Raw genomic sequence first — 26272 nt, forward strand, 5'->3', positions numbered from 1 at the left:
AGCAACTAAGCAAATATCAGCAGCTCAGCCTGGGTTTTTATGTCTTAATTCTGGTAGAACATATTGCAGGTGTCTTCTTTAGCCTGTATTTACTGCTGCCTGCTGACACTCAGCTTTACCACTGCTTAGAAAAATTGCTTAACTTTTCCTTGATACTGTGAGAATACGAGTTTCTGGTTATAAAAACTTACTTGACCATAAAAATAAAAGAAGAATATATAAGAAAAATGTGGGAGATGTGAACCATTTTCTGTGAAGGAATTTTTAAGTGAGTTCTCTACAACCCAAGGCACACAGGACTGGAAATAGCCTTAATTCCCAAAGTGGTATGAAATCTTGGGAACAAAATGTGGAGGTCCCTAGTCCAAAGCTGGTGGGAATGGAATTGTGAAAATTAGTTATTTGCTTTGAGTTTGGTAACTGAGTCTACAAAATTTGGTGTGGAAAGAAAGGTAGAAAATTGTTTCAGATTTTCTGGGCCCAAAATAATTGTTAGGGCTTTTTTTAAAGCAACAATGTTTTTTTGCAACTCGAGAGTGTTGGTTTCAAGTAAAATAAAATATTTTCATCTGGATGTTATTAATGAATGCAAAGGAAAGTCGAAATAATATTAGCTTCACATGAGTATTTAGGGCTTTACATAAAACTGAGACCTCCATCTGTTCTCCTCCTTATTTAATCAAAATACTGGTTTAAATCTGTTGTCCACTGTATTTGGAGCAAGGCCTCCAACTTCAAAAATCCTGCCCCTTCAATGAGTATCTTACCAACTGTGCTGTTCCTCAGGTTGTGCGTCTTTCCTTCTCCTCTGTTGAAGTTGCTTCATTTTGCAAAAAAATAATTACAATTTCACTGGAGCAGGAGTTGGAAACGTGTATTGCTTTGGTTACCAGAGCAGGCAACAGAAACACATTTTTCTCCATCGTGATGGAGATTTCAGTATTTCTATGAAGTAAAATGACTTCAGCAGAAGAGGTGGAGAAAAATCAAAATCTACTCCCTGCTTGCAAAGGGGGTTTGAGTGCACATTTGCTCACCCCAAAGGTGTTTCCAAAAGAGTGTCTAGATGGCCTTATGTGCTGAAGACTTGAAAAAGCAAAATTTTCCTTTTCAGAAGTGCTGAAATCATTAATTTAGCTAATTCCGGGTTTGGGGATTTTGTTTTTAATTGTGTGTGTATATATATTTTTTTTAACATTTGGCTGGATTATTACACTAGTCGCACCTATGTTCGTGGCTAGCTCCCACTGCTCTGTACCTACATCTTTCATGACTAAGTGATTTGCATTGAGATGGGAGCAGCAGGCTTTTATGAGCTTTAAAGTGGATCTTTGGAATTGCCAAACCTGGGAGAACCTCGAGCTGAGGCATTGAAACTGGAAGCTCGTTTCTGTCACCACTACTACTGCAAAGAAGATCCTTACTACACGCACAGCCCTTACAACACAGGGTGATGAAGCCAAAAGAGGAAAAAAAACCCCAAACCTCATCCTTTCAAATATAGTTTCTAAATCACGAGTGAGATGATCGGAGCAGAGCGAGTGGCAGGTATGTGTATAACACCTATTCACTGGCAAAACTCCCTGGTGCAGGGAAATCGCATTTGACAGATGCTTCAGAAAAGGACCGGATCATCTGCAATTGTAATTTTGGGGTTTTTTTACAAATGTTAAACTCAAGCGGCAGATGTATAAAGAACACCTCTTCCAGCGAGTGACGCTGAAGCAGCTCATTTTGTCGTTTCTTCTGGGTCTAGACTAAACGGAGGCCGTAAGCCGATGTGCCGTAGCTGCCTGCGAGGACAAAGGCTGCCTTTCTAAGTCGGGTGAAGCCTCTTTTCCAGTGGAGGTTTGCCGGTGAAAGGCAGAACCTCAGCAGGACCTTAGAAATGCAGCCCTCAGAAAACCTCTCCGCCTTTACTGCTTCACTGAACTGCTAAAAATATTGAATGGAAAATGCAAGTATTAAGGAAATGAGGTAGATTTGGGCTTTCTGAGCTGGATGACTTCCAGTTTCATCAGCTTCCCGGAATCCTTGCTGCGCAAATGAAGAGCTCCTTGTAAATCTCAGAAACCTGTCAGTGTTTTTCCTCTCATGTGGCCGTGCTGGTTCACAGGATACGACGCACGGGGAGACCTGTCAACGTCAAGCAGCGAGTACAGAGCTTACGACTGCTGGGATCGCTTGAGACAAATGCTCGAACATGAGACTAAACCGCGACTTTCCCAGAGAATTATCCTATGGGGCTGCCGGAGAGGAGCCACGTGGCTGAGCCTGCCGCTGTACTGGCCCATGAGACCTGCTCCAAGGGGGATGCGTGGGGCCATCTTCTCTGGCCTTGCCAAATGAAGAGAATTGAGAAGTCTTGATGGTCACAGGAGGTCCTCTTCTAAAATGATCCGCACGTAGCCAGAGCGCCTGAGCAAGTGAGAGCAGATTAATGTCACGTTACAGGTTATGTAAAAATAGAAAATGCAAGTTTTGGATTTCACGTTGCTGGAAAGAAGTCAGGAGAAGCCGGTGTCCCAGCTGCAGGAGGAGACAACAGGCGCTCTTAATGGGTTTAATGTGCAATGTAGAGAAGCCAAAGGGCTGGAGATTTGCCTTGGGTGGTTAAAACTGTACTCGCTCAGTGAGAGGCAGACAGCTTAAATTTAATGGCTATTACATATATAGAGGCTCTCTGGGAGGATGCAGCAAGCGCAGAGTGCTCTTGCACCTGCAGAAGCTCCTGCCATCTTGACGATGAGCATCATGCATTACGCACCTAGCAGGGATTTCGGGCCTTCTGCAGCATGTCCTGCGGGGCAGAGGCTGAGAAGTGGCAGAGTGGCTGGTGATCTGGTCTGCAGAGCTGGCCTTGCCTCGTAGCTGTGTCTTGCCTCTGCTCCTCAGGCTCTCCATGAGGGACTGTAACTTGCTCAGTCAATGTACGTGACTGTGTTTCTGCTGGCTCGGATATAAGGAAGGTGTATTTTGAGGTATTCCCAAAGCATGCCAGGACGTGGCGGATGTTTTGGGGAGTGAGGGGAGGTTTGGAATGGGGATCTCCAAGCAGGTTCGCCAAAATTCCCCTTCCAGTTGCACCTTTAGGGGCACCCTCCAACAGTCAGGCCTGCCCAGGACCAAAAAGGTGTTTGCTGCATTTAAAACGGAGCCAAGAATAAACTGCGCGTTTCAACCACATTATTGCAGATTCCTGGAAACAAGGCCTGCCTTCATGCTCGGAGGGCTGCCCTGCTCTGCCAGGAACCACAGGGAAGAGCAACAGGAGCTTTGGCTGTAAACTGCTGCTGAAGGCGTACTGTCATGGGCGAGCACGTACAATACCTCTCACTGTGCTCGCCTAAAGCCTTTCCAGGACAAGCCTTTGCCCACATGCCTTAACAGCCATTTTTGATTCTCAGAAGGGGAAAAATAAGTGTGTTCTGCTGAGCATCCCACCCAGAGCAAACACTGCAGCATGAGACAGGCATGGGCACTGTCCTTGGCATCCAAATTTCACTGGCCACCGGATAGCTGGTGGGCCTGCTAGGAAGGGCAGCATCATTGCAGAGGGCTTTTTGCTGACTTGTGTTGCCATGTCATGTGTTAAAGTTGAAGAGAGAGGGTGTATGATCTTGCGATTAAGATCCGGAGCTGGAATTCACGAAGCTGGTGTTCAGTCTTGGCTCTGGGGGACACGGGCAAATTTCTTAATCTTTACGCCTCGCTTTCCCATCCGTTCAAAAGAGGCTAATAATACTTTTTCTTATCTCCTTAGGACAGATTGTGGCTCTGATTGTCTAGCACAATGCGTCATTGGTCTTTCCACTGCAACAGTGAAGTTGAGGGAGAGCTGTCTCAAGCTCCAGAGAGGCTTCTGGTGGTGGTATGGGCTGTAGAAATGCCGATGCACAACACAGCAATCAACCACCTGGTTTTCACTTTAAGATCATAGACAGAGGATGAACAGGATCAAGCTGGATTCAGATTTCAGCTCACCCATAGGTTTTCGTATTGATATGGAGATGCCACCACCTCTGTTACCACCCTCCCCATTGCTCCCCCTTCCCAGGGAAATAGATGTCCAACCAGAGGGCAAAATGGATCAAATTCCAGCATGGATTTCATGAAGGGGCCCTGAGACTCCCAAATGTATTTAGTTATTTGATTCTTATCTGGGCATCTGAATGACTTTGAAAGTGGCTTTGTCTAGGCCTGTAAGGTGTCCTCCATCTCAGCAAAATGGCGATGGTAACACCACTTCCCTGGCTCAGAGCTGCTGTGAGGGCTCTGTGCAACCCTTGGGTCAATACCTGAGACAGATAGTTCAAAAAATGAACTGTGACCTATTTGTACCGCACAGAGCTCCCATCATAGCTCCTTTCTTCCATCCGTGACTGTGCCCAGAGCTTGTCTGGCAGCTGAAAAGCAGAGGTGCTATGAGCTGGTATGTGTTTTTAGGAAGTCATTGCCTAAGTCTGCAGATGACCCCGTGCTTTCTGGTCATGTTCCTGACGGCGCTTCTGACTGCGGGCTATTCCCTCAGGCAATCTCAGGGTCAGGCAAGCTGATAAGCTTTGTTAGGGCTCTGTCATTTTGGCAGCTCTGCTTTTGATGAGGAGCTCCCAGGCTGTTAGAGGTGATGTATTGGAAAATGTGCCTTTCTGCAGCTTGGCTGGCTGCAGGTCTCTTGTGACAGTGACAAGGAGGTCCCCATGCCATGAGTGCTACAGGGCACATTCTCTTCTTACATTAGTGCAGTCCTGCTGGAATCAGTACATCTGGGAGGACTTTAAGACTTTGCCTTATGATGGAGGCACCCTATGCTGGCCAAAGATTCCCCCCGCCCATGTGGCTTGGTGTCGGCAGGGAGTTTCATTACGTCTCAGCTTAGATAACGCTCCAGGTGGGTTTTATCAGTCAGGCTTGCCCCGATACAGGGAAATCTGGGACTTAACCCCCCCACATGTCAGGAGAAGAGGGGATCTGCTGCCCCTCTAAAGAGGCCTTGCATGCCTCCCTGGCTTCAGCTGTGTGCTCCCGGCGCAGCGCTTTGCTGAATCAGAGCACGTCCCGTGCAGTGCGTTTTGCTGCATCATGACATCATTACGCAATTTGACAGCTCTGGCAACCTCTGCTCCAGCGAGTCCCAGAGCTAAATGAGCAGGAGCTCTGCCAGCCAGGCTTGTGGTGTGTTTGGAAAGCCATGTGGGCGAACTCGTATAGCACCTGCCCATATTAAATGTAGTTCGGAAGAATGATGTTTGTTCCTCCCTCCCTTTTGTAAGAGATGAAGCAAAAGAAAACCCCTCCTGCATGACTTCTGTTTATTTTTTTATGATGATGAGGCTTGTCCAGTTTACAGGTTAAGCTTCTGAGGCCTGGGACGCTGCCTCCATTTGTGCTGGGGCTGCTCCAAGCACGTAGCGACTCGGTGAACGATTCTCGTTGCAGGGACTTGAAGCTGGACAATGTGCTGCTGGACTACGAGGGTCACTGCAAGCTGGCAGACTTTGGGATGTGCAAAGAGGGCATTCACGATGGCATTACCACAGCCACCTTCTGTGGTACACCAGACTACATCGCTCCGGAGGTATAGGAAACCTTTCTTTGGCCAGGAAACCTTGGTTACAATATGAAAAGCGTAGGTTAGCTTTGGAACAGCAAGTGTACTCTCTGGTGTCTTTAGCTACACCTTATTTGACTGCCAGGTGCAAGATTTCCTCCTAGGTGTATGCTTGTATTATCAGTCCCTGGTGCAAGCAAAGCATGAGTAAACCTTCAGGCTAGGCACCAGGATAAGCCCATATTTTTCTTTAGGAAACGTGAGGTGAAAAACGGAGGCGCAGCTGCAAAAATCTTCAGGCACATACAGATACTGGCCCAGTTTGAAAGGAGATTGAATTCTCCCCCATTTCCCAGTTCCTTTTTCTACCTCCTCCTGTTCCCTGTCATTCCCCAATCTCACTACAAAATTAATAAACACCTCTTTAAGGAACAGCTGCCCTCCAGATGCTGCCAGATGTTCTGACAGGGTTTCAGATCCTTCAACACAATCGAATTTTTGTCTGTGGTTGGTGTTTGTGCCTTTCTCACACACTCGCGCCCCTTCCCCTCTCTAGCTGAAAGCCTTGCCATCGGAGACGGGTGACCATTTCCTTCCCAGGGGCAAGGAAAAGGCAATATCAACCCGCATACATGGCTGCTCTGCCACTTCTGAGGCTCAGCCAGTTTTGCTGAAATGCCCCTTCTCCTCCTGCCAAGCCCTAGCATCGCTTCTAAGGGCTTGTTTCCCAGGTGACCCTGTGAGCAGCCAAGCTAGTTCAGCCCTTCTTTAATGCATCTGAGGTACCTTTGTGCTGATCTGGGGGTTCCCACCTTGAGATCACCTATATGTTCCTGGACATGCAGCCAGCCTAGCAGAGAGCGCTGTTAGGAAGTAGTGAGAACTTCTGTGTTAATGTTTCCAAATCCTTTTTCCTCCCCTGCTCCGTTTAAGAAGCTTCAGGTTGATATTTCTTTCCGATCCCTTCTTCAGATCCTGCAGGAGATGCTGTACGGCCCTGACGTAGACTGGTGGGCCATGGGCGTGCTGCTGTACGAGATGCTGTGCGGCCATGCGCCCTTTGAGGCGGAGAACGAGGACGACCTCTTCGAGGCCATTCTGAACGATGAAGTCGTCTACCCAACGTGGCTCCAGCAGGACGCGGTGGCAATCCTCAAAGCAGTGAGTTCCTTTGGCTGTTTGCGTGCTCTCCGTCCTGGCTTTCTCCAGCCTAAATCTAGCAAAAGAAAACATGGCTGGGTTAATGGGCACTCAGAAATCGCATTTACCCTGACCCTGACCTTTTTCTTATCTTGGATTGAAGGGTAAACAAACAAACAAAAAAATCCTGCCACACTTAGGTGTGTTTGCATAGTTATGTCCTTTATATGGTTCAGCAGCCAACTTGGCAAGCAAAGTGTGTGCATGTCTCTGTGTCTGGGCATTCCCGGGCTGACTTAATGATTTACAATGTATGGTCATCTTCCAGAACAGAGGCAGCAGGTATACACACTATTTAATCAGTAGCGAACATATGATTTCCATGCGACTGGGGTGGCGAAGAAGTGAAGCCTTCATGATAATCCTTTGTTCGGACTGTTGGTAATACCAGCCGTCCCCCAGGGATTGCTGTCTACCTGCATACAAAGACAGGGTTTTGATATTTGTGTGTTTGGGAGAAAAAAAATGGGGCTGTACAGCAAACAGTTTGAGGAGAGCTGTTGCTGGCCACACTTAGCTGTTGTTCTACCATTTATCTGTGAATTTTCCCAGGAGCTCTCTTATCCATGTGCCTCACATCTTTGCCTGTGACATGGGAATGAAGCTTTTTAAGATTTCAGGCTGTGTGTGTACAAACGGTGCCTCGTGCACTGGAACTGCCTGGCTTTACCGTAATGAATCAAAAGGTGATTAAATGATGAGGGTGTTAACCTAGGAATCAGGATACCTAACTTGGCTGTTCTGCTACTGACTTCTTCCTGCCCCTGATCAAATCACTTAATATCTTTAAACACCCTTTGGAGAGAGAAGGATCCTTGCAAAAACACTGTGAACAAAGATGCATTTAAGACTGGATACTACTAAATATTGTGATAATAGAGGATCTAAGAAATAGTTGGATAAGATAGTAATTCATAGTAACTTGTGGAGCACTGACTCAAAGAAATGGGGCAATGAATGATGGGACCATTTAAAGGAAAGAGGAGAGTTTGTTTTCATCAGATCTTTAGTAGCAAGAATGCAGAAGTTTTCTGCTGAAAGTTTTCTGTTGTATATGAACTGAGCAACTACTTTCCATAGCTGAAAATGCATCTAATAAATTCCACAGAAATCAACTGAGAATAAAAGCCATTACTTGAGGAGGCAAAGGGTTGTGCTTTGAAATCACAGGTTGTGCTCGGGAATGATCGTTTGTCATACTGAAGGCCCTCTTGGGTTTTGGAAATAACCTGTAACGTATTGAAAATTTAAAAAAAAAAAGTGAAGTTCAGACTCATTGCAGCTTCTGGAGCAACGTTCGTGTTGTTGGATTGGGACTCTTGAATGCCTTAGCCAATTCCTCTTCTGCAGTGACAAGTAATAGCAGAGTGGATTTGTTGCAGGTATCTTGCATAAGTATGAGATGAAGGTAAAATGTGGTCAGATAGACGCTCATCACAACAGGAATTTCAGGGTATAATCAAATATGATTTGTGTTTTAGCCTCTTGATGAAATGCTTATTTTCCTAGTTCTGATAGGAACCTCGCAGAAACAGCCAGCACAAGCTGCAGTCACCACAGGCTGCTCCAGCCCGTGTTCAGAGCCCAATTTTTAACAGTGGGTCCCTTCTGTGATGAACAGGCAAGCAGCGTGATGAGAGGCACTGGAGAAAGAGGGCCAGAATTGAGGAGGGAGCTAAGAATTTGAATACAGATCGACCAAGCATGTCCAAAACTGCACAGTCCACTCAGCAGTTGCTGGTTACTTGCCTGGAAAAGTAATCGCGGCCCTGCTTGCCTGCTGTATCATGTGCTGCTGGTGAAACCCAAGCGAAAGCAAAACCGCGTCTCTGAAATGCACATGCGTTGCTCGAAAGAAGCACTACGCTATGTCTGCTCTGGGAAACAGGCTGAAATTTAGGGCATTAACCAGGAGCCTTGTGATTAACTAGTGGGAAGTTGCAACTGAAATTTTTACTGGACTTTCAGTTCTTCGGTGTTTCTGTTCCCTGGGTGGCTTGTTACCTGGAGGTGACTTTTGCATCTTATTTTACAGCACTGATGATAGCTGGCTACAGCCTGAATTTCTGCAGCTTCACAGTAGCTGCTTTTGGGATCGGGAGCTGCTCACTAGAAGAGCTCCTCATTTCCCCCTCCCTTTTTTATGCTGAGTTTTAGAGGCATCAGAGCATGTTGGCTTTAACAGGAAGGAAACATCCTGTCATGAGATTGTCTGGGGCTCTAGGCTGTGATGAAAAAACCCACACACTTTGATTGCTTTTGAATGATAACAAGTGTGATCACTGCTGAGGTATTGTATTTGCAGCGTACTGATAACGTTTGGTCAGTATTTTTAGGTGTCAGTATAACACAGAGTGGTGAACCTGGTTTTTTTGTTCCCTTGTGACTATTTTATGAAGGAAGACAGTAGATTTTCTAGCTGCTAAATTATGTAGATTTTTTTTTTTCTCACAGACTTCTGATGCTAATGTGAGCATCTTCTAATCACGAGTGTGTTTACCTCCAACAAAAAGTGAACTCGAGCTGCGACAGTGCTTTCTAACCCATGATATTAAAAGCTCTGGAAAATCGGAGCACTCAACTACTGCAGTGACATAAATGATTGTAAGTAATTACATGGCATGGGAAGCCTATGGAAGACCAGGGAATTAAACCTGGGGTCTCTTGTATTGCTGGCTAAGGCCTTAATAGCCTTAATAACTGGATTATCCCCTCACTAAAAGTTCTGGCCTCTAACGTGGAACAGGACTAGTGAGAATTCACTTAGTCGTGAGTGGTACAAAGCTCTGAAACAAAAATCAAATTCTTCTGCCAGGAAGATGCAATTAGGCGTAGGTGCTTAGAGATGCTCTACAAATGGATATATCTAGGTTTAGAAAGCACTTGATCCCTTTGCCTTCATGAAGAGCTTCATTGTAAAGAAGGATAATAGGTTTTAGGACCCATTTCACGGATGCTGTTGTTTTTGTTTTGCTTTTGTTTACCATAATTGTGCTTCACTAATTTCTCCCCATCAGAAACCACCTGATTTCTGAAGGTTGCATCCTGTTCATCTTTGAAGTTTCCTGATAATAACCAAAATGCGTCCTTAGGACCTCCTTTAGGTCACTGGGTGTTTCTGGTGTGTTCTTGAGCACTGGTGTCAAGGAAAACAAAAACAACCTCAATGCCCTGGGACCTTGTTTAGAATTGAAAGCAGAAATATTTGTGCTTTAGAAAAAGAAGTTTTTATCTGTTTCCCTTTTTAATGTTTTTTTGTCCTTGATATTTTCCCTCAAGAGCTGGGGAAAGAGTAGGGCAGAGCTAAATCAGTGTAAATCAGCAGGATTTTGCTGGAGTCAGTATTCCAGAGGAGGGAAGTAGAAAATCTCATTCATGTACCCTGCCCCGTCTGAGTGTGTCACTGGGGAATTTAGGTACTGATGGTTCAAGTCAGGCGGAGGGACTTAAACTGAGGTCTCCCCTGCTTGTGTTAGCAAGTCAAACTGGGCATGGATTTGCTTGTGGGAGTAAAAAAAGTGCAAAAAAGGAGAATTGCTGCTGAACGGATTCAGACCACTTCAGCTCATTCTAAACGTAAGTTTTGCTTTGATTTTGATTCCCCCAAAAAAAGGTTTCTCTGTAGCCCTACCTGAATGCAGTCACAAGTTGTTTATGCCAGAGGAGCTATTGGGTTTGTGTCTGTAAAAGAAATTCTTTCAAATACTCTTTGCCATCAGCTGACAGAGTAGTCACCAGTGTCTGATGACGAAGAGGCTGTGAAAGAGAAACTTTGTGAGCATACGGCGAGCAGAGACTGCCGCACCACATCTTTTATGGCAAGAGTGCAGCTGGAGTTTGCTTTGTTACAGCATGTCGATGCTCTGAATTTGTAAATTGTCGCTAGCAAAAAGTGCTTGAGCCAAGAGGGTGGCTTTTCAGGCAGCCAGAGGCTTTGGGATTCAGCTGAGTGAACTGCAAAATGAAATACAATCCTCCCGTTTCCCATAAGTGGGGTGGTATTTTGGCAGCATGTTTCGCTCGCTTCACGTATGACTTTCTCAAATGCAATTCAATCACGCTGTCTTGCTAACAGTCAGGCTTAGTTGGAGGGGAGAATGAAGGGGCACAGTGCACATTGGGTCTCAAAAGTCGATGGCGTAATGGGAAGCAAATTCACAGGGAAAGCTGCAGGGATTTTCTTTTCCAAGTCTGGTTTCAGATGAGGAGAGAAGGGCTAAGCCTATTGAGTCGCTCCATGGACTGATGATCTGAAGTAGCAACGGTTGGCCCAAAGGCTTGGAAACTTGGGTGAGCAATTGCAGCTTAGATGTTTTCACTCTCAGAGCCAGGTAACTGCAGGGGCTAGAAAGCAGCATCTCCCCAGGGAAGCGTTAGCATTGCTCTGCCTTCTGCGCCTTGGATCTCTGAACTCCTGTCACAGCTGAGTCTGCTGAAGCTGAGGGTCTCTCTTGGCATTTGTGTGCCAACCTCCAGTCTTAATGTGAGCTCTGAAACACTTCTGGCCTAGCAGAAATGCTCCTTCCAAAAGTGAGGCTTGGGCAGCCTTGCCTGTAGCTGTATATTTTGGGGACACAAATGAGACTAAAGCCTGTTCTCCCTCCAGCTGGTTAAAAACATGCATTTTGAAGAAAACACTACTGGAGTTAAGAGACTGGGCAAAAATGGTTATGTCCCCCTCCAAGTGGTTTTCACGTGAAAAATAAACACCGGGCAAGAAAAGGGGAAGGTGCCGAGGAAATTGGCTGTGGTTTTAGCAGCCTGCACCTCCCACCCAGCGCACATGGAACAGGACGGGAGAGTCCAAATGCTGATGGCTTAGTGTGAAGAGTGAGAGGGATTGAAAGGTGAGGGAGCTCAGCTGAGAGCAAACATGACCCATATCTCGGAGAAAAATGATGCCAGCAATACAGTGCCAAGGACGCAAAAGAAAAACTTGAAGTCGATCTGTTTTTCTAGCGAACAATAGCCTGGAAGTGATGGTGACTCAAAAGGCAAATACTCTGGTTTAGTGAACTCTCTGCTGCTTTGTGCCACCGAGTTCATTTCCCCCCTCCAGATACCTCGGTGCTCTCTGCACCCCGACGGCACCGCTGAAGTCTAACACTCACATGCACCACCACCTCCCCATCCTCCATTAGACTTTGCCCTTGCAGACTTGCTTAAAATCCCCTTTGCTCTGCCGCGTTAACATCAAGGGGCTGTTGTGTTTGGGAATTAGTGCCTCAAGCTCAGCCGCAGCAACAACGATGCTGTGTGGGTCAGCAGGAGCCAGGTCCTGCTCTGACGACCTGTGCTTTATGAACTCAGTTTTGGCTGTCGGAGTGCAAGTTGAGGGAGTTGGGATTTCCTTCCTGGCTTCTGCCAGCAGCCAGGAGGGAGCTTGCATGGCTCTTGGGAGCAGCAGGAGGGGGAATGGTTAAATGGGCCACAGTTTAAATCCAACCCCTTTGCCTCCAGACAGCCTTGAAGCCTGATCAAGAAGTCAAAAAAGCCCAGATCGAGAAAGGACAAGTCTCTTCTCCCATTCCTGTGAGCCCATGTCACAGACTGAAACCCAGAAACTAGGGCTTTTCAGTTAGTTCCTTAGGTTTTTTGGCTTGTTTGGACAGCTAGCACACACAATATTCACTGCTGAGGGCTCGCCGGCAGTGTAACTTATCCCCCTTTGCTAGGAGGCAGCGCACACAGGTTTTTCTGGAGAGCAAGAAAAGGGCTCAGGAATGTTGCCGTGCAGACGGCAACCAGCCACTTCATCTTCAGCGGAAGAGAGGTATGGGGGCCTTTCCGCAACAGCTCGGCCAATTTTCATCTTGTTAATTAAAAAAACCACTCGAAACTTTCTACAGAAGTTTGTCATTCCTTTGCTGCCCAGAAGAGTGAATATGAGGCCGCCTTAGGTCCCTCAGTCACTTGGGTAACCATCAGACACAAGAGACTTCCCCACAAGGTACTGTAATGAGTAGTGTGTTGCTCCACCAGCAGTTTCTCGTGAGTTGATGGGAGGAAGCCTATGGATATTATTTTAAAATGTGGCCCAATTCTACCTTAGAACAAGAGGTTAACTTAGAGGGCACTGATAGTGAATTGTAGAAATGCTTTGTATATCCATATACATACGTAGAAATAAGTTAGGTAGCAGTGGGGAAAGTGTATGTGTGTGTGTGTATGTTAGGGTTTTCTTCTTCCCCAAATTTCCAGGTGATACTAGATGAGGAAAAACTAGATCTGAAGGGTACCCTCCTCTGCCTCTCCTTCTAGTGAAAATGAGCCCATCGTTTCTCAGGAATTCCAAGTAATGGCTCCTAATGAGAGATAAATTTGATTATTATGTTTGTGTGTGAGTTAAATCCAGGATTCCCTGGGGAGTACAGGGTTTGGGTGGTTATTTCTTGCCGTTCCAAAGATAATTCTGAGGAACTTCTAATATCCTGCGTGGTCAAAGCACAGGGCGGTCCAGTCTGGCTGGATGCAGGATAACAGCTCCAGCGGAGCCCTTGGAGACTCAGGCTGCGCTGCATGCACTTGCCATGTGAAGAGAAAGAAGATTGGAGAGATGCAGGAAAGAAATTTCCCTAGGGCACTCCACCCAGGCCCAGCTGAAGGAGAGAAAGCAAAGTGAACACTGAGCTGTGCTGCGGGAGGAGTAAGCTGCCCATCCTGAGGGGATGCCACCGTGATTGCCCCAGCCCTCAGTGAGGACCCCTTTTGCATGTGCTGCAGCTTATTTTCAGAAAGGCTTTCTGGGCGGTGAGTGCTCCATGCTGAACCAGACTGGCCCCACCACCATAAGCAACTTGAAAATGCCATTAATGAGGAGAGAAGGCAGAGGCCAGGATTTTCACAGCAGAAAGACTTAGAGGCAGATTTTTTAACATAATCAAAGCTAACGGTTTGCTGTGACAGAGGAGTGGAGGGCAAAGGGCTGGTTTTGGACTGCTGGCAAGGACTTCTAAGTTCAGGATGGTCTTGATGGTCATCTCGTGGAGTCCAAGCTGCCTACTCACTGCAGCTGCCCACCCTGAACATCAGCACGGAGAGCGAGATCTTCTGAACTCTTCTTTGGATAAGTTTATTCTTTTCATACGCTGCACTTGCTCGGGTTCCAGCACGCCTGGATAGTGGGAGGTCAGAACTAGCTGTCACCGGCTCAGGTACCACGGTGGGTGTCTGCATCCTCCCTGCACGCTACAGCAAGCAGCACATGACTCAGGATACCTGGGCTGTGCTTTGCTTGGCACCTCCAAGTGCAACGCGTTTGTGCCTCCCGTTGCCTTTGTGCCTAGCCTTCTCCCTAAGTCCTGGGCGGTCAGTTTGGCCACTGTTTGAGCTAGACCAAACCCCCCTGTTTGTGCTCCCCAGGCCTCTCCTGAACACATACAAGGTGTGAACCGAGGCAGCCGTGTGCTGATGGTGCAAGGTTGCCTACGTTCCCTTTACATCACTCTGCACGAGGCATATGTCTCTCCTTTGCACTTGCATCCTACAGATCCGGGCCAGGTTCTTTCTTTCCAACAGAGAAAAAAAGGCAGATAATCTTTCATGTGCAGTGCTGGAACAGCCAGAATGAACTTGTTTCTGAATGAACCAGATGCCGGGAGTATTTTTTAGACAAAGATTAAAAGGAACAACACAATGGTGGACCTACTGAAATCAAAGAGGGAACTAGATGAGCTCATTGCTTTATTCTCAGAGCTGAGAGGCCTGCTAACAAAGGCAGATATTAAAAATGCCTTCAAATATGCCAATAAATTATTCTCCTTGGCATCTCTTCAGAGTTGGCAGGCTCCATAAATCCTCTTGCACAGTTTGATTAAGCTTTGGCTGTCAGAGTCAGGCCAATATTTGAATCTCCGTGAAACCCTATGCTGGATCTCTGTAAACTTTTTTTTTTTCTTTATTTTGTGTTTTAGAAGTGCTTTCATCTTGCATTTCCTGGTTGGCTCCAGAGCCTCTGCAGCAAAAGCAGGACTCCGGAGCTTGTCGTTTCCCAGCTGGGAAGGAGTTCTGCAGTTTTAAAGGACCTCTCATCTAGACCATTTTTGCCATAAACACAGACTGCGGTGAAGTGACGAGGCTGTGCTCCACCACAGATCGCCACCTTACCTCTTTTGCCTGAATGTGCATATCCAGCTCTGTAACATGCTGTCTCTTACTCTTTGCCTCCTAATTCTTGAACAGCAAACAGCTTTCTCCAGTGATTTTAATCTCTTCTGTCGATCGATCACACCCCTTTCTGATGTGCTCCTCTTCCCCACAGTAATATGCTTCTGAATAATTCACTGTGAAAGAAAACTAAAGCTGTCTCTGTATAGCTTGCCAAGGCCAAATGCACCTTGAAGTAGTCATTAGGTCTTTTACCTTTCCCTTTCCAATTAGGCTGAAATTAGCTTCTTGTTTAAGTCCACGGCATGCAGGCTCAGATTTGCTTTGTAACAGAAGCTCCTAACCCTGCCTATTGTAATGTCAGGTGTGACTTGTCCTCCTCTTTCCTGCCAGGGATGGGAAAAAAGTGAAGGAGCATTCACTGTGCCGACTTTGTCTTCCCCCTCTTCTTTTTCTGCTAGCTCCTACGTGCTCAGGAGGAAGCGATTTCCGTGGCCAAGTCTAAGAATCATAGAATCGTTTAGGTTGGGAAAGACCTTTAAGATCGTCAAGTCCAACCATTAAGACTTGTGGCCTGGGCTCCCTTCTCAGCTCTGCCACAGTTAAACAGTGCGAGTGTAGACCCTCAAAGGCATTTTGGTGAAGTCCATTAAAATCCAGTCTTGGGGGAAGGCCCAAGGATTCCCTTGAGAACCTGGGTCCAACCTGGAGATGGGAATGATTAATGAATGATGGGACCAGCTCTTGCCGTGCAGCCCCCAGTCCATCTAACTGGGAGGTCTCAGCACCGCTACAGGGGTAACAAATCTTCGACTGTCCGAGCTATTCAGGGCTGTAGGTCTTACTCATCCTTCCAGCTTTGAACTTTCTGACCTGCTGTGTCTTTTCAGGAACTTTAAAATTAAAAGAATCGAAATATAACCAAGACCACAAAAAAGCTCCTTTGAAGTATTTTCCTGTGAGGTTGGTTTTTTTTTGTTTTTTTTTTTTTTTCTTAATTGGCCTTTACAGGTTTGTCTGGGGCACTTCAGTCCCCTTTGTACTTGACCCTATGTAAATAGGCCACCCAGGGTTGTGTAATAGATTCCCGGTTCCTCTTGACAAGACTATCAGAAAAGGATTAATTGTTTTCCCATGCAACCCTGGGGAGATTTTACCACTGCTTAAAACAAGAGTGGGATCATGCCCCCAGTCTGTTAATAAGTGTGATGCTCATTCTCCCTCCATGTTTGTGTTACTCTGATTGATGGATTGATTTAGTAATTGACCTGCATATCCCCGTGTTGTACCTATAGTCCAATTGGGGTAATTTAAAAACAGCAGCTGGAGTTTGATACTGCCTGAGCAGCCTGTGCAGCGGGTGACCCACGAGGGAACTGGGGCTGACTCATCAGTTCTGAAAACACAGATTTCTGGAGTGACATCTTGACTAAAACCTATGTTAAATATTCCATATATCTAATGACTAAAGTTAATTTCTGTTTATTATTGTTTATTACAGGAGTACAAAACAGAAGTATTGACAATCACTAGCTGTCATCAGGGGGTAATATGTGTTTGATACTTGTGGTCTTTTCATTCTGTATTGGTGTTGATGAGTTATTTGTTGACGAGTGGGGAGAGGCAGGGAAACAGGTTCATTTCAGCACAGCAAGGAAGTCTGTAGCTATTCAGACAAGATTTAATTCCCATATTTTGGGCCAGATTCTCTCCTGGTGATAGTCAGCAAAGTTATATCAGTTTACACCACTAGGAGATTTGGAGCCAGATGTGTCTATCCCACACGTGAGTTGCTCTGTCTGCCTTGGTTTATTTTGCTAGTCTCTTGCTCAGCACTGTTTGCAATACAGTTAATCCTTCTTGTTCCCTCGAGCTTTGACTGGGCAGCATCGAGCAGCCATTTCTGCACTGGGGGAAAGCGAGATCAAATTTATCTGCTTAATATCCACTGCACTGACATTTTGTCCTTCTTGCCTGTGGCTGCTGCATTAAACATGTGACTGCTGTCATGCTTAGTGTTACAGTCTTCTGGCTTTTAGGAGCAGGGCTGAAGACTGGTTTTTACCTCCCTTCCCATTCCATTTTTTATCTCAAAAAGGAAATAACTGAGATCTCGCTTTCTCTCCCCCCGCCCCCTCCCCAAATGCTTTCAGGGCAGTCTTGTACTTCTGATCCCTGGCACTGCGCTCACTAGACCTTCTCTGCACCGAGGGATTCACCGGCTCACAGTTTTCTGCAGCCAGGACCCAGCATGGGGGTAGAAGCACCCTGTGCATGCATGGGTCGTATTCTGGCTCAGCACCACAATGAATTGCACTGGTACGAATCAGGGCTTTTAGCAATCGATCCTGCTGTGTGTAGGGTAGGAAGCCGAAATGCCACATGGTCTCTAATGGCTGCAGTCAAAGCAAATCCACAGTGTAACGCAGAGGTAGCACTTGAGAGAGCCGCAATGACTCTGAGTCTATTCTCAGCAGCACAGTCCTCACTGAAGGTCAGTAGGACTCGGGCTCCCAAGTGCCCGGCTCACACCCGCAGCCAAATTGCTGTAGTTTAAGTTACCAGGCACCAGCTGAGCTGTCATAAGTACGAGGGCTTCCATGGGAGAGCTCTCTGACTACCCTGCTCCCGGGACCATGGAGCTTCAGCAGACACCATTTAGTGAAATCAGGCTGTGCTGACTCCCTCGCTCCCCGTAACCCACCTGTGTGTCGGAGCCCTGCCTTGCTCTCGTATGGGGAAGCGAGATACGCTTGCGAGCATCGCCTCGGCCGGACTGTGATGGAGGGTGATGGGAGCCTTGCCCAAGAGAGCAAAAAGACAAGACTGGCTCAAAAGAACAACTTTTTATTAAAAAAAAAAAAAGTAAGAAAGGAAAAAAAAAAGTCTCTCTGCTATGCTAATGCCTCCTGGCTTCCAATCATTAAAAATAATACAGACATTAACAGACAGAGCCATAGAGCCATCTTTCTTCTCCTTTGTTTAGGGGTGGATGAAGGCTAATGAAACCCCAGACTGTGGGTTTGTTTGTCTTACATAATAGGCGGCCAAACTGTTTTCGGCAACTGCAGCATTCAGTGGAGAGATTCATGGAGGGAAGCCTTAATTAGAGTAATTGCTCTATTTATATAACTATTTCCTTTTGTCTGAGATCAAATAGATCTTTGAGAAATCTTATTTCCTTTCGAGTTAATTTCTGCCCTGTTAGTTTAGCTCATGAATCTTAACGAAGACGAGCGTGTTGGGTATCTCCCGATCTCCCCACTCTCCCTCGTTACTAGAGGGGAGGCTACAGGGTGTTAATCTCCTGTGCGGCTGCTGCTTTTCACTTTGGTAGCAACATGAGAGAAGCACCAACAGGCAGGAAATGTTAATGTCATGAACAGGGAAATCTTTCTTTCCTTTAACAGAAGGGGTTGGGGTTGACTGTAGCATTGGCACAGTCCTGAATAGGGGCCCATTGAGGCACGTGGAAGCTGTGATGGAGAGGAGGTGGCACTGGAGGGTCTGCCATCATCTTTGCGATGGGGTGGCCTTGAGCTCCTGGCAAAGTAAAGTGATGAATTTCTCTGGGCCTCTGTTCCCTGCCTGGAAGATGGGGGACAGCCTTCATCTCTGCCATGCGTTTGCATTTGAAAGATGAGCTGCTCAGGGGCATGGGCTTTCTCTTACAAGGTAGACGTGGCCTGCCCAAGGCAACAGAGTCCGGATGGGAGCTGGTGCGTCTAAGACTTTCTTTAATACAAGAAATAACGATTTCTTCCTCGTCCAGATGGCTGTCAATGTGAAGGGAATGGCTGAGCAGAAAGCTGCATTCCCCTTCCTGAAGCACTTTACTTGTGTGAAGGGGTCTGGGCTTGTTAGTGTTGTCCTGGAACGTGACGCAATTTCACGTAATCGAGTCACTGTGATATTATTCATTAAATTAATTACGTTGATGCAAATAGCACATACATGAGTTACGTTAAAACCTATCAGGGATTCCAGTATTGAGAAAGGGAACTTGTTAATTCAAGGAAATTAATGCTTGGAAACATCTGTTTTATGCAAACTTCCCTTCACCAACTTCCAGGCTGTAAGACTGATTTGCAAACTCAGCCTCTTGAGACAGAAGTTGCAACGCTGCATGTGAGCAGCACTGGAGAAGTCCAGTACAGCCTTGCCCAGCAGACTGGGAGACCTGGAGCCCTTCCCAGCACAATCCGAGCCGTGTAGTGGGTGAAGGGGAGGACCGGCACGGATCCCCTGCTCTCCCTCACCTGCTCGTGGGCTGAGCTCCCAGGGCTGATGCAGATTTTTCCTAATGGCTGGCACTGCTATGTCTGCATTTTTTCCTTGTAACTTCACGGGCCCTCCTTCAGCTTTTAGTTTCTTGTCATGGCTTGCTGCATTTTCTTTCAGTAAATGTTTTCAAATGATCTCGTGAAGTCATGTTTTTGGCTCATTCCAGCTGCTGCTTTTGGCTGCGACGCTGCTGAGAGGGTTAGCTGAGGTCGGCGAGAGCCTCGCCTGGGTTTGCTGCTCAGCAAACTGGTGTAGCCCAAAGGGACCCAGTCTGAGGATGCTCCCAAGGGGCTCTTTACACCAGGAATGGGATAATTCCCCATGGTTGGATGTGATCGCAGAGTGAGGGCTTGACAGCCTGGTTCAGGTTTAAAGTTGCTAGTCTTGCTATTGGTTTTGCTGGGAGGCATCTTGGATTTGGGTGATTACATGTTTCTTTTTGCTCAGGAACACCTCTGGTTTGCCTTGTTGTTGTTGAATTTTTTTGTGTGTTTCTACACTGGGCTCTGTGTGCCAGAGGCTGAGATTCATGCTGGATTCTGGATTATCATGCTAAATTAGAGGTACTCAGTAAACACTAGGAGATGACATTTTGCCATGAAAAACTTTCTGCTGAACATCATCTCTCATCACCTGCAAAAACACTGGAGGGTTGTACTTGGAAGGAGATTTAGGGCTGTCCAACTTGTGAAGCAAGAGTCCAACTCTGGCCTTCCCATGGATGCCAGGAACAGCCAACACTTCGTAAGACATTTTCTAGCTCTTTCTGAATGCAGCCGAAGGGATCAGGTGGAAGATTAGCCGCACTTCCAAAAACCTTTCCCCTGCACAGCCTGTGTGTGAGCAGAGGGCAGCGTCTGCGTGCTCTGGGCACACAGCTTTACCCTTCCTGCTGCTGTTCGGTTCAGAAGTGCTTCTTATATGGCCAGAGACAGGTGTATGGGCTCCAGCTGCTTCTTTCAGAGATGAAGGCTGGGCTTCTAATTAAGTTCCTCAGAAACCCCAAGTTCTTTGTTTGCTTTGCTAGAAGTGCCATCAGATAGCAAAGGCGGCATGAGACTGGCCATCAGATGCTGCCCTATCGCAGCAGAGAAATGTCAGTACTGCCTAAGGCAGAGAGAGAGAAAGAGAAGGACGCATGGGCTTCTGAGCCTTTTAGAGGTCATTATAGTCTTTTGGTTTTTCCTGACATACTGGACAACGCAGACTAAAACTTCATCTACTTCTTTGTCAGTGCATTCATTCCTGGTGAGTTCAAATAGTGTTTGAGAGGGTTAGTTATTCATTTTAGTGGAAACTGGCTTCAAAATTTTCATCCTTTAATTTTATATACCTCTTACAGTAAGGCAGGTAACTCTGTTGCAGTGCAAAGCATCAGTACTGTCTCTGTTGGAGTCATGGTTTGCTTTGCAGCCCAATTGTCAAATAAAGACTGGAGCTGCTTCCCAGAGAAAACACCCCGCTTTCAGCAGGCTGTGACGGACCGGACGTTTCCAAAATTCGCCAGGAGATTTTACGTAAGGGAAGAGCAGCAATGGCCAATCTCTCACTTTCTGTCACAGCCCGTGGGTGTGGAGGCGGGCGTACATCCACAGGCTGAGTAACCTGCAGGGATGCTGCGGCTGCCCACGATACAGGAACGTATTCCACGTACTGCATGATGATGTTTAAAGAAAACATTTTCAGTGCCGGTTCCCACGCACAGATGCAATTGAGAGGTCTCAGTGCAGCGTACAATATGTTTATCAGCGATGTAAGTTAATGATAAGAGACCGACAGCCCTTTGAAATGATATCCCACCCTTTTGTTGGAGCAGATCACTGTGAGTTTGACTGCCATGAAAGGGAGGCCTCTTCACACTGCATTGATACTCTTTTTAGAGTGCATGACTTATATTCACTTTCAGGGTCCTGCTAGCCTCCATTAGAGGGTTACAATATCTGGGAAGCAAGCTTAGAGAAACCTGTCCAGAGTGCTTTATGGTGCTGGTGGATCACTCCAGCCCTTGGTACCCTTCTGCTTCAAAGCCCTGTTTTTACAGAGCAAGAGAGGCAGTGGCACTGACCTCATGCCTGGCAGCTGGGGAAGGTGCTGTTTGATCGGCTGTCCCATGGGTCAGCTCGCTCCTGTCGGAGGCAAGGATTAATTCAGAGGGGTTTTGCGGCAGCCCGGCATCGCTCTCAGCACCCAGACAGGGGGACATGTTCCAGCGCTGGGTGAATTTTTGAAGGCTTTTCTTTCCTCTTGCCTTCTTTGAGCTACCCAACTAGGTAGATGGTGCCTACAGTTACCCAACTGAGGTTTCTCAGCCTGCGGGTCCAATGCACACATTGGAGCTGGCGGGTCAAATTTTGAACAGTCATTTTGTTTTGAATGTTATGTTTTGCTTTTTCAGAGCTCAAAACAGCCCACCTCAAGGGATGGCCCTTGGCTAATCCTCATTGTCCTAACAAAAAGGGTGTTTTAAGCAGCCAGGAATGCATTTACATTGGCTCTCAACTTGTTGCATCGGATGCCTTCGCTTGGTGCAATTTTGGCATTATATGGAATAAAGCAAGCAAATAGGAATGTAAACACACTTTTATATCCCAGGGCTCTGGACTGGTCTGGGAATGGGCGGTCCAGTTTAGGTTTTCGTCTTATATGGTTGAGCATGAATGGAACCCAAGCAAAGCATGTTACTAGCCCTTTTCAGAGATTATCTGCGTTCATGATTTTTTTTTTCTCCTCCAGCAGAAGCTTCCTGGTGTAATGGAGGCAGTGGTAGGTCAAGAGCCAGGAGACATGGGACTTATTCCCAGCTCTCCTTCTCTCCTCTTTATCTTGTTATTTTGGACTGTTTTGGTCTATACCACTTCCAGCACCAGTGAGCTCTGATCTTGTTTGAGCTTTCTAGGTGTTCCAGCAATGCAAATAAGAGCTAGTGAGGTGCAGATATCTGTCTGGGGGGACAAAGAAGCTGAGCAGAGAATTTCTAGAGAAAGATGGGGCTGCCAGGAGATTTCTGGCCTGCTTTGCAAACCAAAGAAGTTTAGTTTAAGACTTGCAAAGGCTTGTCTGAACCAGGTCTCTGAGAGCTTTTGGCTTGACCTATTTCTGGTTTGGAAACCAAGCTGTTGTCTGGAGATCAGTATCCCACAGAAATTTTGGGGCAGAGTCTCTTGGGAAACAAAGAGTGTTTGGGTTCTGCTGGTAGAAAGGGAGAAAAACAGGTTGAAAGGGTTGGGGAGATGAAGTTGTGCTTGTACTTGGGCCTGACCATGGAAATGCTGCATAACCAGAGGCTGAAGAATCCAGAGAGAGCATGGGAAGACCCGAGCTGCAGAGAGCGACGTTGGCTTTGCTCCTCTCCTGGTGACTGCTCTTACAAATCTGGGTGCACTCAGCAGTACTTTCTACTGATGTTTTGGGGTGAGATGGTGGAAAACAGTTCTGCCGTAGGGAATCCTGTGGCAGCACACGTCCTCAAAAGGCTCAGGAGGTCAGGCTGGAGCTGAGGGTTTTGTGCTAATGTCAGCAGAGTCTGGGGTCCTGCAAGGTCTCGGCTGCAGATGCCCCGTCTACTTCGGCTCTGAAGCCCCCTCAGGATGGGGTAATGGGGAGACTTCTAAAATAAATCTGGCAGTCGTCTTTCTTCTCCCCGTCTTCTCTCTAGGTAGGGAATGACTAGACCTTTTATCCGCTCGTCCTAGGAGAATTTGTACCTTCTGAAAAGCTCCTACAGTCAGAATGAAGTTGGTCTCTCGCTGCACCTCCCCTTCTTTTCATTTCCCCATTGCCGAGATGCAGCAGACTTGGTCATTCCCGAAACAGTGACCGATTGTCTGGTTTGGCTGGTTCAGCTATTTGCTAAACATAATGCTCTTTCATCTTCGAGGAAATCGTCTGGACACCTCCACCAGAGTGGAGCTTGCTTTATGCTGCTGTTTCAATAGACAAATAAAAGCGGCTATTTTCCCAGTTTAAACATAACCTGATTTCTCTAATGAATTAGAAATACTTGAGGGGAGGGGAAAGATTGTTTTTTACTGAATTTTTAAGAACTATAATCCTAAATTAACAAGCCAACTAGCTCTTTTTTCTGCCTGGGAAAAGGATTTCCCTCCTCCCCTGATATTCCCCCTTAAGAAATATCTGCAGCACTCGCACTTCATCATTCTTGTCGGGACCTAAAGGGCACCCGCCAGGACCCTCTCGCGCTGTGTGCATGATGTACGGCTTTTCTCATTGCTCCCTGGCAAATCAGGGCACTTTGGCTGAGGTCTGAGATTTCTTTTCCCTGGTAGCAGAGTGAAAATGTTACAAAAAGCAATCCTCTCTTAGAGTTTCACTGTCAAGAGAGGAGATGGTCACCTGTCTGCTCGCATCTGCTCGGGGTTTGGGGGCTCTCAAAGCCAGTGCCTTGCTCATTTTCCTGTTTCCTGAGATGACGGGAAGGAAAGCGTAGGCTTCTGGCTGTGCTTCAGCAGGCTGAGGTTTAGGAAAAAGACACAGCTCAGGACTGACTCCAGTCCAAAGCCTGGCTGGCTGGTGAGCAGCATTTGAGAGCGAGCTTGTATTCATGAGAAATTAATAAATAGCCACCAAAACCACTGTGCCAACATTTATCATGTTGCAAACGATGCAATTCAACTTTCTTATTGCGGTAACCAAGGATTCGACCAAAAGAAAAGGGACCAAGGAGAAATACACCCCGACTTCTTCCTCTAGAGAATGAGTCAAGTGCCTTGCATGCGGTTCCAGTACAATGAAATTGAGAAGCCTGGCCAGCAACTGGGTTCAACAGGAAAGCTGAGGACAAGCTTTTGTGCGACTCTAATAGGTCCCTCTCCCTGCCGGATGGGAGGAAACAAACAGCCCTTTTTGTTTTGCAGTTCATGACTAAGAACCCCAACATGCGGCTGGGCAGCCCGGGGCTGGGCGGCGAGAGCGCGATTCTGCGGCACCCCTACTTCAAAGATCTGGACTGGGACCTGCTGAACCAGCGTCAGATGGAGCCACCGTTCAGGCCCCGAATTGTACGTGGGAAGGAGGGGTGGGGGAAAGGGATCCCTGGTGATTTTTTTTTCTCCTGGGCTCTATAAGCAGGTTTATTCCCATGAGACAGGAAAGGAGGTGAAGGAAGGGCAACCTTGACACAAAAGCCATGGCCCAGGAGCTGGGAGGTGAGGTCTCTGGTCTTGGCTTGGCTGCTGGTTGGCCACCTGATGTTGTACAGGTCATTTTTCCCCTCCATGCTGGATTTTCAAAGGCAGTTCAGCCAAAAGATGGAGGTTTGTCAAAGCAGCTGCAGCAGATTAGGCACCTAACTACCCTCTGCCTTGCCCCAAGTATAAAACAGGGTAAGTAATCCTCATCCTGCCCACGCCACCTACCCCTTCACAACTGGGCTGTCTTTGTCTTGTCTCTCGCCGTCTGTACGGCACCCAGCACAGTGTTCCCTGCTCAGGCCACTGTCAGCTGAGGGGTTCACATGGCAGACAGGCTGCAGAGGACACAGTGCTGCCCCTTTTCCCAGAGGTGCCACACAGCCCTAAGGATGCTCTGTGATAGAAGAGTGCTGCTCTCCATGGAGAGCCTTTCCAAGGTTGTGGCTTCCTTGCCTTTGAAATTGTCACCTGGAGTGGCTTTGTCTCATGCTGTGGTCACTCTGCAAGCTCTTAGTGGCAATGGTCAACCCAGTCCTGCTCCAGGAAGATCACTGGGTGCAGGATCAGGCACGCGGGGGAGCTGTGGCAGCTCAAGATCAGGCTCTTGAGTTGTTTCTTGACCTGAATCAAAGGCTAAGGGAGCTTCCTCAGTCCGCCATGAGCTGGACAGGATCTGGGAACATTAGACTTCAATGTCAATAACACGTCTTGTTCTGGATGCAGTAAAAACAGACGCCTTGTCAAAACGTGCCACAAACCCAGTTTGTGTGTGTGCATTGTAAGCAGTCCCACTGTGGCGCGCAGCAAGGAATCCAGCACCTGGAGGCAAGCCATTTGTCTTCCCACAGCCCAGTAATTCATTATTGTGCAAGTTTAATGGCTCGCACATAGAGGAGCGTACCCCTCCTGCCCCAAAACCCAGCTGAGACACTCTGCAGATAAGGAGGGACTGCGCGGAGTCAGCTACTTGGAAACACGGCTGATAACTGCTTCGAGTGGCTGGGTCTGTGCTGCCACTTGGGGAAAGGAACTGATTTATGTGCCCTGCCCTGCCGTGTCCAGGCAGGCAACCCGTCAGAGGTGGCGTCAGTTAAATCAGCGAGGGGTTTCCCTGTCAGAAGCCTGCAGAGGCTGTAAAAGGCTTTGCACGGTGAGAGGCTCTGTGGGGGCACTTGGCTGCTCCCAGTCCAACCCCAGAAAAAGCTTTCAGTAAGCTCAGCTGGGGTTATGGAGGCGATGGTTCATTGCACTCAAGACCAGAACAAAGATGCAGAGCGAGTATTAAGCAGGTGATACGTATTTTTGATATTTCTTTCCTTTGTCTTTTCCGTTTGACAGAAATCCAAAGATGACGTGAGCAACTTTGATCCAGATTTTATAAAAGAGGAGCCCATTCTGACTCCCATTGAAGAAGGAATTCTTCCGATGATAAACCAAGATGAATTTAGAAACTTTTCATTCACAAGCCCAGAACTGCAGCAATAGCTACGGCTCTGGGGAAGAGCTGCTGAGAGGACTGGGGGGAAATGAAATGAAAACCAAGTTTACCAGAAGTTTCATTCTCAAGGAGTAACAGTGCACTGACTTTATGCGATACAGCAGCACCACTGTCAACTTTATCTTAATGTGAAATTGAAACCTTCCTGTGTTTGTAGGGTTTATGCAGCTCTTGGATCAAATATTGACAGGGGTGGAACGAACATGATATTGTAAATAGCTGATGCAGACAGAGAATTGAATGCTGAGCTCGTTGGCTCAGCCTGAATGTCACCGCTTGCAGTGGATTCGAGCAGTCAGCGTGAGCATGAAACAAGTGTCTTGCAGCTCTGAGCCAAACAGACTTGTTACAATTCTGATTGTTTGCAAGACTATTTTGAGGAGTCCCAGCACTGTCCGGCATTTTGGAACCATGATCCAGCATCCCGTGGCCTGACTGAACCAGACGTTCCTACTGACTTTACCTGTTTCTGCAGTATTTATT

General features: G+C 47.0%; 1 protein-coding gene across 1 annotated transcript in view; it reads left to right on the plus strand.

The window, feature by feature from the left end:
• Positions 1–25808, plus strand: part of PRKCH (protein kinase C eta) — a 120261-nt gene extending 94453 nt beyond the window's left edge. Inside the window, exons 11-14 of the mRNA XM_082317016.1 lie at positions 5440–5578; positions 6524–6712; positions 24016–24159; positions 25630–25808. Of these exons, the coding sequence (XP_082173142.1) occupies positions 5440–5578; positions 6524–6712; positions 24016–24159; positions 25630–25776 (619 nt within the window). The 3' untranslated portion in view covers positions 25777–25808. The remainder of the gene's footprint in view (positions 1–5439; positions 5579–6523; positions 6713–24015; positions 24160–25629) is intronic.
• The last annotated feature ends 464 nt before the right edge of the window (positions 25809–26272 follow it).

The sequence above is a fragment of the Platalea leucorodia genome, assembly GCF_965183815.1.
Source record: "Platalea leucorodia genome assembly, chromosome: 7".
Lineage (NCBI taxonomy): Eukaryota > Metazoa > Chordata > Aves > Pelecaniformes > Threskiornithidae > Platalea > Platalea leucorodia.